The 14,850-nt window shown below is 51.0% G+C and overlaps 1 protein-coding gene across 3 annotated transcripts in view; it reads right to left on the bottom strand.

Annotated features, from left to right (window-relative positions):
* The window catches only part of Lrrc75a (leucine rich repeat containing 75A), a 41,946-nt gene extending 28,179 nt beyond the window's left edge, over positions 1-13,767 (bottom strand). For all 3 annotated transcript variants that reach the window (XM_048365488.1, XM_048365489.1, XM_048365490.1), the window contains exon 1: positions 13,392-13,767. In XM_048365488.1, coding sequence (XP_048221445.1) covers positions 13,392-13,643 — 252 coding nt within the window. In that variant the 5' untranslated portion in view covers positions 13,644-13,767. The remainder of the gene's footprint in view (positions 1-13,391) is intronic.
* Positions 13,768-14,850: the final 1,083 nt, after the last annotated feature.

The raw sequence follows: 14,850 nt of genomic DNA, 5'->3' as shown, positions 1-14,850 counted from the left end.
CGGTTGGTTGTGGGGCTTGAACTCTGGGCCTGGCACTGTCCCTGAGCAATCCAGCTCAAGGCCAGCACACTATTACTTTGAACCACAGACCCACTTCCTGTTTTCTGGTGATTAATTGGAGATAAGCGTCTCATAGGCCTTCCTGTGTGGGCTGGCTTTGAACCATGATCCTCAGATCTCAGCCCCCTGAGTGGCTAGGATTACAGGTGTGAGACACCAGCACCTAGCAGATTTCCATCTTCTTCAGGGGATCCTTGTGCCTTTTAGAGCTTCAACTGATTGGACAAGGCCTATCTATACTATGGAAGATCATCTTAAAAAAAAAAATTCCAAGTCTCCTGATTTACATGTTCATCACATCTAATAAAATACTTCACAGTCACTTCTACACTGATGTTGACAAAAAACTGGATATGTTGACCAAAAACTAGGTATCATAGTCTAGCCAAAATGACATATAAAATTACCATGGTAAGCTAACGGTCTTTACAAGTATAAATCTCTTGTTTAAAGGCAAGGCGGAGCCAAGGGGAAGAATCTGGACTCTGCCCTCCCTCAGGGCCAGAGAGATGACTCATAATGAATGAGGAATCCAATCTGAATCCAGCTCACTCCCAGCTCTAGGCAGGAAACTGGGGTGGGTGGGGGAGATAAAAGAGGAGGAGGGATCCCCCAGGACCCTAGCTGAGGATGAAGTAGCTGGGAGCTTAGCAGCCTATTGCCAAGGCTGCCTGTTGCTCTGGGCAGTGGAGAGGATAGGAATTGTTCCAGGCAAAGAGCCACAGGTGCCCTTTCCAAGGGCTTCCCAGAAGGAGCTGGGGAATGGAGCAAACCATCAGGCAGAATTAGCCATACTGGGGCTCTGGGGACCTAGGATGGAGACAGAGGGCCCAGAAGCTTACAGCATCAGCAGTAGCCAGAACCAGTGAGCCTTAGGGCTAAGGAAAAGATTGGGCTTTCTCCTGCCAATCTGAGTTTGTCCACACTTTTCAGAGATAGGTAGAAGTGGGCGAGGTGGAAGGCCAAAGCCTCATGGACAGCAAAGGCCCTGCATTACCACCAGTGTCCTGAATCCCACCCATATCCTTTCCCACAGTGGACCTCTCCGTGTAAGAATATAGCCTACATTGAGCCTGCTAGGAGTGCTCTGCCCACACTGGCTTCCAAGCTTCCATCGGCAGTGGCCCTGGATCCTTTGATATTCTTGGCCGCCATTTGGCTTAAAAGTGTGGCTCAGGAGTGGAGCATGCATGATGTCCTGGGTTCCATCCCCAGCACCAACCATCCCCAAATGCCTACAACCATTTATTTTCCCCTCTTCCCCACTGACCCTCTTCTGAGTCCTGGCTCTTGTTTCTCTTTTCAGACACTGTACACCAAAGTCATTTATACTATTCTGGCCCTGACTGACGGGGCCAATTTGTAAGATGCAAAAGCCATTCCTGGGGCTGGGGATATAGCCTAGTGGCAAGAGTGCCTGCCTCGGATACACGAGGCCCTAGGTTCGATTCCCCAGCACCACATATACAGAAAACGGCCAGAAGCGGCGCTGTGGCTCAAGTGGCAGAGTGCTAGCCTTGAGCGGGAAGAAGCCAGGGACAGTGCTCAGGCCCTGAGTCCAAGGCCCAGGACTGGCAAAAAAAAAAAAAAAAAAAAGCCATTCCTGGAGTGATGGGAATTCTGGGAAATGGACACTTTGGTGTCTGGGTTTCCACATCCAAAATCAAGCCCCTCCTCATTCCTGAGAGTCTCTGGGTCTGCAGCTGCCTGGATGAGGGCTGTGAGGATGGCTCAAGTGGTAGAGTGCCTACCCAGAAAGCGAGATGCCCTGAGTTCAAGCCCTGATACCACCCCCCCCCAAAAAAAGAAAGAGCCCCACGGCAGAGCATGTGAGAGTGCTGCTTTCACCCTGCGATGCTATGATGCCAGAAGGACTTGAAACATATAAGCCTGCAGCTGAGAAGAAAAGTTAAAGGGGATGCGGGAGGAAAGCTAAACCCACAGGAATTATTGAGCATGGAGAAGTGGGGAGGCATATAGAAGGGGTTGGGAGAGTCCAGACCTCACTCCCTCCAGAACTGTGAAGAGGCCAATGTAAACTCCAGGAAGCTGGAGGTGAACTCCTGCCTACTAGGAGCCCTGAGAGCCCAGGAAAGGCCACCATGATGCCCTAGTCGGGGGCCTTTTGAGAGGTGGAAGTGCTAAGCTGGAATCTCCTAGAAGATACCCAGTTGCTCAGCTCTTCACTCAAGAGGAAGAGCATGGGCTGAGAAGCACAAGTGAAGTTCTAGCTGGCATTATGCTGTTCCCTGCCATAGGTAAGCCAAGAAAGTTGGGTTCAGGATTGGTGAGGGAAAGGGTAGATACTTCAGATGATAAAGACTGAACCTATGTACATTCTCAAGTCTGCTGAGTACAGCTGTGCAGAGTGTGCACTGTGCAAGTCCACCTGGGTGGAGCTAATCCACCACGCCCTAGTGCTGGCTGTGATCCACCAGAGAGGCTTCTCCACACAGAGGCTCTGTATGGGCTAGAAGCGGCCAGTGAAGGAAACCAGGGTAGGTGATAAGTGACCTGGAGTTGCTCACTGAATAGCATCTATACCTTCATATGTCCTTGGATGCCAGGAGCAGAAGCCTAGTCAATCTCTCAAGTGGAGGAAGGAAGGGCCAGTTGTGTGTGTGTGTGTGTGTGTGTGTGCACGCACAAGCACAAGTGCGCTTGCTCACACGGGGGCATGCAGGCCAGTCTTGGAGCCTCAACTCAGGGCCTGGATGCTGTCTCTGTGATTTTTTTGTTCAAGGCTAGTGCTCTACCACTTGAGCCACAACTTCACTTCCAACTTTTTTGGTGGTTAATTGAGGATGAGTCTCATGGACTTCCTGCTTGGGCTGGCTTTAAACTACAATCCTCAGATCTCAGCCTTCTGAGTAGCTAGGATTACAGGTGAGTGAGTCATGAGCAACTACCATGTTACCTCATCTTCTCAGCCTCAACATCTTGGCTTTAAAAAGGACCTGCTGTTTGGGTCAGCGACCTTACATTATATATCTAAAACCAAACAACTACTAAACTTTTTATAAAAAGGTACAGAATAGACCTATGAGTGGATCACAATAGTTCAACAGCTATGTATATATGATCATATAAGACAAGGATAAGCAAAAACAACTCCAAGAGAAGGACACAGGAGGATTCTATTGTTGACGTTACATTTAAAGTTCTAGGTGAATTTCCTTTGGCATACACTAAGTGGCTACTGTATATGATTTTGGTACACTGGGTATTGTCTATATGCCTATCTGATCTAGGGAAGGGAAAGAAAAATGAGAATTCAAGATATCACAAGAAATGTATTCACTGCCTTATTATGTAACTGTACCCCTTTTGCACAATACCTTGTCAACAAAATTTAATTAGTTAAAAAAAAAAGGGACCTGCTGAAAAAATGTCAGAGAATGCACTCAGGGAAATGATGCACCCCACATCTCCTTTCACCTCTATCAAAGTCTGCCCTGCCCGGTCCTGCTTCTGCTAGCTTCCACCAATGAAGTGAGTCCTCCATGATCCAGAGTCCTCTCTCCAGTTGGCCCCTGTGGAGGTGCCATGAGCCAGTTGTGCCAAGTGGGAATGGAGTCCTGTCCCATGCCTCCTCTTGCACCCTTGCTCTCTCACTCACTAATACACTATGTGCAGGTGTGGGTGGAGCTGCCAGGTGTGTTGTGACCAGCCAGCTACAGTGTGGTGGGTGCCAAGCTGGATGGGTTCAGCCCTCTGGAAGGGACTCCCAAATGTGGCATCTACGTATGCACAGCACCATAAGAGGGGATCTGTCATGCTCCTGCCCTTCTTTGTCACCTGAGGCAGGAGCCCAGAGTTCTGGGAGACAAGGCCCACCAGGGCAAGATCCCAGACTGCACCTACTACCTACTGGTTCCCTCCAGGATGGTGAGTTTGAGAAGGGAGGGCTTTCAGGTAACCCACTGGGGTCACATCATTGCCTGGTGCCTCTCAGTGGAAGATGGGAATCCTGTGAGCTTTCTTAAGTAGTCTGTGGCTGTGGGTGGTCGCTCAAGTGGTGAGCAGCTACACAATGGAGGGCTTCCTGGAGGGGCCAGCTCAGCTCAGTGACCTCAGCTCTGCGCCCTGGTGGGCTGTGGAAAAAAGACTATAGACAGAAAAGAAATGGCTTGAACACCGAGCAGCTGGAGAGAAGGGCTCAACAGGGCAAGCAAGGGAAGACATCATCTAGAAGGTAGTAGGGGGAGACCTGGCTCTCCACAGCTCCCAGAACCAGTGCCTCTGTACACTTCAGAGGGGGTTACACAGCAGCTGGTGCATGCCATGTGCGCCTGCATATGTCCCTCATGGCCCATGAGTCGGTGGCCTGAGCAGAGGGCTGGAATCCCAGCGGCTTTGGCCACTCTACAATCACTCATCAGTCATCCTCATCACCAGCTGCTCCTCTGACCCCTGCTAGTATGAGCAAGCCAGCCCGGAACCAAGGGCAGCCACGCCATGGGGCTCTCACTTTGGTATTGGGCTGAATGCGTGTGCTCCATCTGGTGTTTTGGGTCCTGGCCACCTCCACCCCCGCTCTAAGCAAAGGGCCCTGTTGTTGCTGTGGCCTTCCCAATGGGCTGGCGGGCTTCATCCCAGGGCCTCAAACTGGGCCTGGATGCAACATCTCTGATCACTCAATCACAGAACACATCTACTCGTCTACATTGATCTTTTACTTTTTTGCATGTCCTGAGTTTACCTGAGTACTGTCCCTGAGATTTTTTTTTGCTCAAAGCAGCACTCTACCACGTGAGCCAGAGATTCACCTCTAACTTTTTGGTAGTTAATTGGAGATAACAGTCTCAACAGGCTGGCTCCAAACTATGATCCAAAGATCTCAGTCTCCTGAGTAGCTAGGATTATGGCATTAGCCACCAGCACCTAGCCACATTGATCTTTTTGTTTTTTGGTTTTTTTCTGCAAAGATTATACATTGTTTTAATTCTTTTTTCTGGTCCTGGGGCTTGAACTTATTAGGGCCAGGGTGCTGTCCCTGATCCTCTTTGTGTTCAAAGCTAGCACTCTACCACTTGAGTCACAGTGCTGCTTCTTTTAAGTAGTTTATTGGGGATAAGCATCGCACAGATTTTTCTGCTCAGGCTGGCTTTGAACTCTGATCCTCAGATCTCAGCCTCCGGAGTAGCTAGGATTACAGGTCTGAGCCACCAGCACCCAGATGCCTTAAATATATATATTTATATGCTAAAGCCAGAGCACCACTTCTGGCCTTTTCTGTTTATGTGGTACTGGGGAATTGAACCAGGGCTTCATACATGCTAGGCAAGCACTCTATCACTAAGCCACATTACCAGCCCCTTTAGCATTTTTTTAAACCTCACAATTTATCCTTTAAATAATACTGAACCAGCCTCACAAAATTATTGAAAGAGCATAGTGGTGCACACATGTCATCCCAGCATGTAGGAGGCTAAGGCAGGAGGACTGGATTTGAGACCAGCCTGGATGACATAGCAAGACCTTGCCTCAAAAAAAATGAACTGGGGGTCAGGGAGAGAAAGAAAAAAACTATTTAAGGAGAAAAACACATAAAAAATGCTTTACAGGCATAGACAAGGGTCTCCAATACCTGCTCTCCCCACCAATACACAGTGCCAGTCAGTACCCAGACAACTGCAGCAGATCGAATCAGGTCACCCTCCCTCCATCACCAACTCCTTGCATTCACATGGGTTCCACTGCTCCTTCTTGCTTGCAAAGCTGGTAGTGAAAAGGGAAGCCAAGTAAGCCCAACAGACTAACAAGAGGCACTTTTAAGTCTGCTCTTCAGACAGGGAAGAGAGAAACACAGAAAGGAAGAGACACAGAGAGAAACAGGCACAAAGAGAAGCCACAGGAGCTGGGTAGGGATGGAGTAAAGCAGAGAGGCAGAAAGGTGCACAGAACACTGAGGATGAATTGCGGCAACTGGCACCTCAGGAGGAGAGCAAGGTGTTTCAGCTGGGTTCTTGCTGCTATAATAAAATGCCTGAGATTGGGTAGTTAATAATAAAGAGTAGAGGTTTATTTGGCTTGCAGGACTGGAGCCAAACTCTAAAGTCTAAAAAGCATGGTGCTAGCATCTGGTAAGGGACTTCTTGCTGTGTCATAACATGGTGAGGCTGTCATATCTGTCAGCTCAGGTTTTGGTTTTCTTTTTTTTGTCGGTTGTAGGGCTTGAACTTAGGGCCTGGGTGCTGGCCCTGAGCTCTTTTGCTTAAGGCTAGCACTCTACCATTAGAGCCACAGCTCCATTTCTGGCTTTTTGTGGTTAATTGGAAAAAGAATCTCATAGACTTTTCCTGCCCAGGCTAGCTTTAACCCACGATCCTCAGATCTCAGCCTCCTGAGTAGCTAGGATTACAAGTGTGAGCTGCCAGTGTCCACTTCAGGCTTGGTTCTTAACACAATCACCAGTCTAATGATAAGGGCTCCACTCTCATCTAATCCTAACTGCCTGCCAAAGGTCAAACACCCATATACCAGCCACATTTGAACCTGGAGATTGTTTTCAACAAATGAACTTTGAGGGATACATTCAAACCACAGCACATGATCCTCATCAAACCACAGCACATGATCCTCAGGTCCATGCAAGGCAGAAGCTACCTCCATAGGAAACACTCCCTGGTGACTCCCCACTCTCAGCTGGACTCCCGTGCCTATGCTGGCTAAGATAAAGTTAGAAACATCAAAATGCCACATCCCTTTGAGCAGCAGCTGTCGGCAGAACTCCATATGGCTGCAGCAGCCAGGAGTATGAGCTAATAAAAGTAAAAAAATAAAATAAAATAAAGTAAAGTAAAATGCTTGGAAATGCTCCCAGAGAGCCACATGGCAGAGCTTGGCACCCAGGCGGGTGTGGTGGGGTGGGGAGGAGAGCAGACATTGTAAAAAGGGATCCTCACCCCTCCTCAACAGGCCAAGGTCTCTGTTCTCATTTCAAACACCCAACTCTTTTAGTAATAGTAGGCCTGAGATTCAGCAAATGAGCAAGAAAGGATGTGGTAGTGCAAGGGTCTAAGCATTTATGTCCCCTTCCCTCCAACATCCTAACTTTCTAAGTGGGGCCTCTGGGAGATGGTGTCAGCAGGCACAGAAAGTAGCTAGAGCCCTTAAAAAACAAGCCCAAGCGACCCTGCATGCCTTCCCACATGCCAACACCAGAAGAAGCACAATCTGTGAACCAGAACCCAGGCTCTCACCAGATGCTGAGTCTGCAAATGCCTTCATCTTGGACGTCCAGCCTCCAGATTGTGAGAAATAAACTTCTGTTGTTGATAAGCCATCCTCTAGTCTCTGGTATTTGGTTAGAGCAGCCTGAAGGGACTAAGACATTTGGCAAGAACCCAGCCAGGAGCCAGGGCATAGATCACATATGTGTGCATATGTATAAGTCAATGTGTCTAAATATATGCATGTGTGCACATATATCTGTACACACGTATTAATTTACATGTACATATGTGTATTCGTACATGCATGTGCATGTGCTTAAAACCCAGTCTAAAAACATTTCCTGAAAACAGACCACGTATTGAGTACCTGATCTATGTATGGCCTCTGACACACACAGAAATGAAACGACATTGGGCGGTGGAGAGTTGAGGCTGCTCTGGATGTCTGTGGCTGGAGGCCAGGGCACATTAGGAGCACTGAAGAGAGAGAGATAGGAAAAACAGCTTCTGGCTAGCTCTGAAAAGGGGGCATTCCTCTCAGAAAGAGGGACCTTCCTTCAGCCCCACCAGACCCAAAGGCAGGGAAACTGGCCTGGGCCCAGACCCTGTGGTTATGCCTGGCCACTAGAGAGGCTGCTATGTCCCTGGCAGCCTTGGAAACCAGCAGAGCAGGCCCTGCCTGACAGCAGTCTCTGCATCCTTATCATTGGAAACGCTGCCTGCCTGTAGCCCAAACAGAGAGCAGTGGCTTTCAAACAGGAAGGCTTCTTTGTGGGGGCTGCACACAGTTCAGCACAGGAGAGGATCAGAAACTGGGTAACTGGCTCTCCCACCAGCTCCACTCCTTTCCCGCCACCTTGGCAAAGGCCCCAGACTGCACCTGCTGGATGGAATCCTGCGGTGCCACTGAGGATGGGCACCATGCCACTCCTCTCTCCAAGAACACCTCCGCCTGGCAGGCCGCCAGGAACAGTCAAGCCCACGGACATCTTGCCCAGAAATCCAACCATTCAGAAAGCAAATGCACAGGATCTCCTGCCTGTACTGGCAGCCTAGCAAGTCTGCGTCCAGAAGCACAGCTTGTCTTGGGGTATCCAGGTGCTTTCCAGGATGACAGACACATCTCCATACACACTGACTTACTAAAGAACACGAATCATATATCACTGAGTACAGGAAGCACATGACCTTGCTTGGCAAACAGAAGGTCATCTGAGGAAAACAACTAAATGCCTCCTAGTATGGTGAGACCTACACACAATTGGCTCTCAAGCTTGGGCTGCCATGCCCAGGAAGTGGCCTTGAGATGGTAAAATGCCTCTGATGGAACAGAGAATGCATTCCACGTAGAGGAAGAGTGAGAGCAAGGTAGCAGTGGGGACCCCTTCTCAGTGTCCTGGTAGCTTCCAATTGGCCCCCTATAGAGCTTTGCTTAGGTGGGGTATGGGAGGAAATACATGACCTTCAAAGGTCATCTTGCTCCTCTTTGTCTCCAGGTAGGAGACCTGCATAGTCACCAGTAAGTGCCTGTCCAATATTCAGGGGAGGGGATGGTGGTGGTGACAACTAATGGATGAAGCTCCTGTCCCAGAGATTGGGGGTGGGGGGAGACTGAGTAAGAACCAATTTGGCAATAAATAAACCCAATCAGACTTTCTTTTTGGGAAATTAGATGCTAGGGTTGATAAGTGTCCTCCAAATGCCACAAGTTAAAGATATAATTCTTAGCCCATAGTGTTCTTAGAAGTGGTAGGACCTTTAAGAGGTAGGGCCTACCTTTAGGAGGCATTGTACTCATTGGGTATGTGCCCTTCAGGAGATAATGGGACACTGGCTCGCCCCTTCCTTCCTTCCTTCCTTCCTTCCTTCCTTCCTTCCTTCCTTCCTTCCTTCCTTCCTTCCTTCCTTCCTCCCTTCCTTCCTCCCTCTCTCCTTCCCTCCCTCTCTCTTTCTTTCTGCTTCCTAGCCACCATGAAGTTAGTACCTTCCTCCATCATATACTCCCACCATGACCCTCTGCCTTTCCAGAAGCCCAAAGAGAAGAGGATTAAGCAACCATGGACTGAAATTTCCAAATCCATGAGCCAAAATAAAGCTTTCCTCTTTATAATATTGATTATCTCAGGCATTTTGTAACAGTGTAACAGATGACTGACATAGCAGGGATGCTGATGATGACAGAGAGATGGATGGATGGGTAGATGCCAAGAAAATGGATCTTATTCTTGTGTTCCATGAAGTGGGCCAACAACCCAGCCTGGAATTTTTGGAGCTCAAGAAACACTGCTGTGCTGAAGAGCTGATACTCTACCTTTCCAGGAAGTGCAGCGCTTGGCCCCTTCCATGATGGAAGGTACTTCACTTCTTCCCCAGGGCTCCTTAAATATCAGGCACCTATAATCCTAAATACTCAGATGGGTAAGATATGGAAAATTGTAGTTCAGAGCCAATTCTAAGCAGAAAAGTTCACTAGACTCCATCTCCAAAATAACCAGCAAAAAGTAAGGCTAGAGTCATGGCTCAAGTGGTAGAGTGCCAGCTTAGCAATCACAAGGCTCTGTGTTCAAACACCAGTAATGTCCCCCTACCAACTCCCCCCAAAAAAGATGGCAAGCCTAAGCCCAAGATTTAAGAAACATCTGCGCAAGGGGAGGTCTAGAGGAAGGGGGCTTAAGAGAAGAGGACAATGGTATCCTCTGTTCAAAGCTGGCTTCTTTTATTCCTATGAGCACTCTTTTACATGGCTCAACTTTTTTTTTCCCCCCTTTGATCATGGGGCTGGCCTGGAAAGCTGTCCCTGAGCTCTTTTGCTCAAAGCTAGCACTCTACCTCTTTGAGCCACAGCACCACTTCTGGTTTTCCAGTGGTTAGTTGTGGATAAGAATCTTAGGGACTTTTTTTTTTGGTCCCAGCTGGCTTCTAACCGTGATTCTGAGATCTCAGCCTCCTGAGTAGCTGGGATTACAGGTCAGCCACCAGCACCCAGCACTTCTCAACTTTTGATGCACACTAAAAATCAGCCAGGTAGACAGAAACCAGTCCAGGCTTGAAGATAAAAATGCCATGACCTTCCAACAACGCAGCTATACACAAGTAGGACAGATTCTCCTAACATGGTTGCTGTGAGAATGTCTCTTGATTGACAGTGCCAACATAGTCTCACACACTTTTTTTAAAAATTTTTTTTAAATTTGTTTTTGGCCTGGGCCTTGGACTCAGAGCCTGAGCACTGTCCCTGGCCTCTTCCTGCTCAAGGCCAGCACTCTGCCACCTGAGCCACAGCGCCCCTTCTGGCCGTTTTCTGTATATGTGGTGCTGGGGAATCGAACCCAGAGCTTCATGTGTAGGAGGCAAGCTTTCTTGCCACTAGGCCATATTCCCAGCCCCAGTCTCACACACTTTGTCACTTTGTACCATTTTCTCTGCCCAGCACCCCAGATTCCTCTTTGGGGAATGAGGAAACAACTCAGAGGGATTATCAGTGGGATGAAGCCACACAAACTTGCTCCTTGGTCTTAGTCTTTCCTCTTATTACACTGCTGCTAAATGAAAGGGGAGAGCTTTGTGACTTCAAACCAGCTGCTTAGCATCCTGCCTGTACCCCTGAACTGTGAGTCAGACCTTCTGATACCAGCAAGTGATAACCAGATAAACCAGATAGTCTCCAAGCTTGGAGACACCCCCAAGATCCTTGATGTAAAAGGGGGACATTCAGCAGAAGCAGCACTAGCAGCCACAATCCATTGCCCATCAGGAATTGCTACACACGGTTCCTGTTTCTATAACCCCAGTTTGGAGCAAGGCCCGTTGGGGGGGAAGGGCACAAGATATCAGACTGCAGCAATGACTGTGAACGTGGGCTTTGTGGAGAGGATTCAGGGGTTCTGGACACCTTCTGAGTTTCCTTGCATGATCATGTATGCAGTGCATTTGCCTGGGAAGAATGTATTAGCTCTTTGGAGATCTCAAAAAGATCAAAGACTCAAAGACATTAAAAACCTCAAGAATTAAGGAGACTCAAGAATCCTCTCCAATCCTGTATGTGCTCTGGGCATTAATCTGGCACCAAACATATCATCAAACATAGAAGAAATTCTCTACAAATGGAGGTGATCTGCACCATCCTGGTTGTTGCCAGGAGGAGAGAAAAGTAAAATAGCTATTTGGGAGAAAGCCACTTTGGCGTGCAGTACAAATTAAGCAGGATATTCCTCCAATCAAGTCTCAAAGTCCTAGAAACCATGCCCCGTTGTTTGTCAAGGACATTTGGACACCCCTGTGGTGCCCAAAGAACAGTGCCCAAGAACCAGGACCATTTCCTTGAGGGTCCTCTCCCCCACATTCCAGGCAGCACAAGGTGGCCCTCCAGGCCTACAGCCTTTACTGGCTAAGGTCAAGGGAGTCCAATAAGAGGAGGAATTCTGATTAACCTTCTCTTTTCAGCATCAGCCATTCCAGTCCTGTAGCTGAGGGGGCAGTAGACCAAAAGACTCATGTACAAAGGAAATACTCTATCTCAACAAACCTGCAGAACGCAGCTCAGGTTCCCCAGGATATGCAATCACACAGGGGAACCCAATGTGTCTGTGAAGTCCCCATAGCAGCTTCCAGCTGTCACTGGACAATGCTTGCTTCACTCTGTGCTTTTACCCCACAAGCAGGGCTTTGTGAGCCCCCACCGTATTTCTGTATTCCCCAAAGCACCCCTCCCAGGGCTGGGGGAATAGCATGTGGTCAGTAAAAACTTAACTGTCTGATGTGCATATGGGATATAAGGGTCTGGAAATTCCATTATTCTGTTTGAAAGCAAAGGAGTTACCATAGAGGCGGTTTCCAATTTTCAAAAGACAAAAAGAAATACGCACAGCTAAAGTTATGCGGTGGGAGATGTCATCTTTCTTTGATGATTCAATTCAGGGAAGGCAACTGGGGATACAGCAGTGTCTTGGGTTATTTGGAAAAGCTTTTCCAAAGGGTAGAATCCCCATATCTTCCTAAATTCCTACATCTCTGCTTCCTTTGCCTTGTGCAAAGGAAGGGATTGAGTATGCTGAAGTAACATCATATCAGATATAAAAGACGGGGGTTGAGGAATGTGGGGGGTGGGTGGGGAATGTTTGCTACAAAATCCAGGAGAGATGTGGATACAATTAGATTTTGGAAGCTTCCTCCCAGGAAGGCACTCCTACCACCTCTTCTATCAGTGAGGGAAAACCTCACAAAGGTCACTTGAGGGGGCCTCCCCTTCTTTGCTGGCAGTAGGCTGAGTCTATACTAGGGTTGTTGATATAGCAGGATACAGGGCCAGGATGAAATCTGCCACAAAGCCACAGCCAAGGCAACCAGTTTGGTGGTTTGAGAGAGCAGCTTTGCACCCTCCAGCCTCTCTCACACTTAACAAAATTCATGGCACAGGCTACTCCTTTTCCCAACAGAAACTGAGAAAGAAAAACAAGCCATAGGTGGCTGACAGTATCAACCTTAAAACCAAAGGCATTGGCCAGGTCTGCAGAACCTCTTCCTAACCAGTGGACAGGAGGAACAGGTTGAAGGCAGGGCTGGGCAGCCTAAAATTCCTGAGGCCAGGAAACCAAATCCTGCTCCCTTCTTTTCTTCTAGGCTTTGGGGAGGAGACTCCTAGCCAAGGTACCAGCCAGAGTTAGGGGAGGTGGAAACACTACCTCGATCCTGAACAGAACAGAGGGTATCTCTTAAGTGTGGGAACTGTCCTAGAAGATGGCATCTCACCAGTCCTGGGGGCCATGCCATTGAACTCCCCCTCGCGAATCTGGGTTCAGCAGATAACTGCGCAATCCTGTGGGACTCTTGGAAGGGGATGAAAGGCCGGGGTGCAGCGACGAAGAAAAGAACCCTGGCCCCCAAAAGACTCGCGCCCCAGCCTCCCTCCTATAAGCCAACCCAGTAGATCTATCCGGGGAGAGAAGCGGGGACAATAGTCCAACAGGTCCCTTTCGGCGGGTCTCAGCCACACAGCCTTCCTCTGCCCTCCCCCGAGGCTCCAAATTCAGCGGGAGAGCCCAGCCCCTGGAGGCCACGCGGGGCTCCATCCTCTCGGAAGAGGGCCCTGGGCGTTGCCCCTCGAGGCTCTCCACCCGAGGCGGAGCGCTCCCGGCCCGCGCCCCCCACGCTCACCTGGCGCAGGTGCTGCAGCAGCGTCCCCGCCTCTTCCCGCCGGCCCTGGCGCACCATCCTCAGCAGCTCCTGGACCATGCCGACGCGCCGGTGGTAGGGGGGCAGCCCCGCGCCGGCGCCCGCCCGCCCCGCCTTGTCCCCGGCGCGCAGCAGCAGCGACGCCCAGAAGTCGGGCCGTTCGCGGCGGGGGCCGGGCGCTGCGCCGGGGCTGGCTCGCTCCGCCAGGCTGCCCTTGGTCTGCCGGGTGCCCATGCCGCCGCCCGCCGGGACTGCCCGCGCTGGGCCGCGTCCCCCTCCCGCCGCCCCGGCCCGCCCGCCCGCCTCCCGCGCTGCAACTTTGGGGGAAACTGTTGCGTGCGGGCGGCGCTGGGGCGGGGGCGGGCGGCTGCCCGCGCTCCCCGCGCTCCTCCCTCCCAGCTCCCCCGGGCGCACTCCCCGGCCGGCCGCTCCGCACCAGCCGGCCGCTCCGCACCAGCCCGCCGCTCCCGCCCCGCCCGCCGGCCCCGCCCCGCCCGCCGGCCCCGCCCCACCACCAGCACGCCCCGCCCCGCCAGACGACCCCGCCCACCAGCACGCCCCGCCGCCGCCGCCGGCCCTCCCCCGAGCCGGGGGAGCGGTGCCCCTCCCACCCTCTGCAGCTCCCGCTCCTTCCCGCCACCGCGCTCCGCCCGAGAGGCGAGGGAAGGGGAGTCGGTCTCCCCGACATTGCGCCCCCTGTCGGCCACCGCACTGCGTCTCCCGAGGCAGTGGCGCTGTGGCCCGAGTCCGGGGCACGCCTGGTGGACTCATGGAGTCCCTGCCAGGCACCCCAGATGCTCCACCGCCGGGCGCGCACGAGGCTAAGGGCAGAGGGAGCTGATGGGAAGAGATCCCGTCTGGGGAGATACGGAGAGTTTGGGGCTGGCGTGGGGGGGGGGCGGGGGAGGGATCCTCCATCAGCCCCGAAGTTGGGTGACATAAAGTGGGCCTCGCTGACTGAGCATCTGTCATCAGAGGCACTGGTTAAGAAAAAGCTGGGCCTCCAGGGCCTCGCTGAGACCTACTGTTGAATGAGAGTCTCTGTGTAGGGCCTGGTGTCGTGCATTCTTTGCCAGTATCTCCAGTGTTTCTGATGCACTTGGGTAGCCAAGGCTGGGGTGTGGACTTGAGACTTTGTGCACCGTTGTGAGTGTAATGGGGTCCGAGGGTGGGGGATCCCCCATCCCTCCAAGAGTCCACCACTCAGAGACAGTCTCAAGTAAAAAGATGGATTTATTGGGGAAGTAAAAAGTATACTGACCGGCCAGGGTCATGGCCCAGACTCGGGAGCTGGTACTGTGACCATAAAAAGCAGGCTGGCCCGTCAGGGCCACAGCCCAGACTCAGGAGCTGGGACCGCATGCCCCAGGCCAGGCTCGGGGTTGGGTTATAAAGGCAAACACCACATGGTCAGGCCTGCCACACGCAGGTGGCCAATGAG

This window comes from Perognathus longimembris, chromosome 17 (genome assembly GCF_023159225.1).
Source record: "Perognathus longimembris pacificus isolate PPM17 chromosome 17, ASM2315922v1, whole genome shotgun sequence".
In the NCBI taxonomy this organism is placed as follows: domain Eukaryota; kingdom Metazoa; phylum Chordata; class Mammalia; order Rodentia; family Heteromyidae; genus Perognathus; species Perognathus longimembris.
Note: the sequence above shows the minus strand (reverse complement) of the source record. Positions and strands in the feature narration are given on the sequence as shown.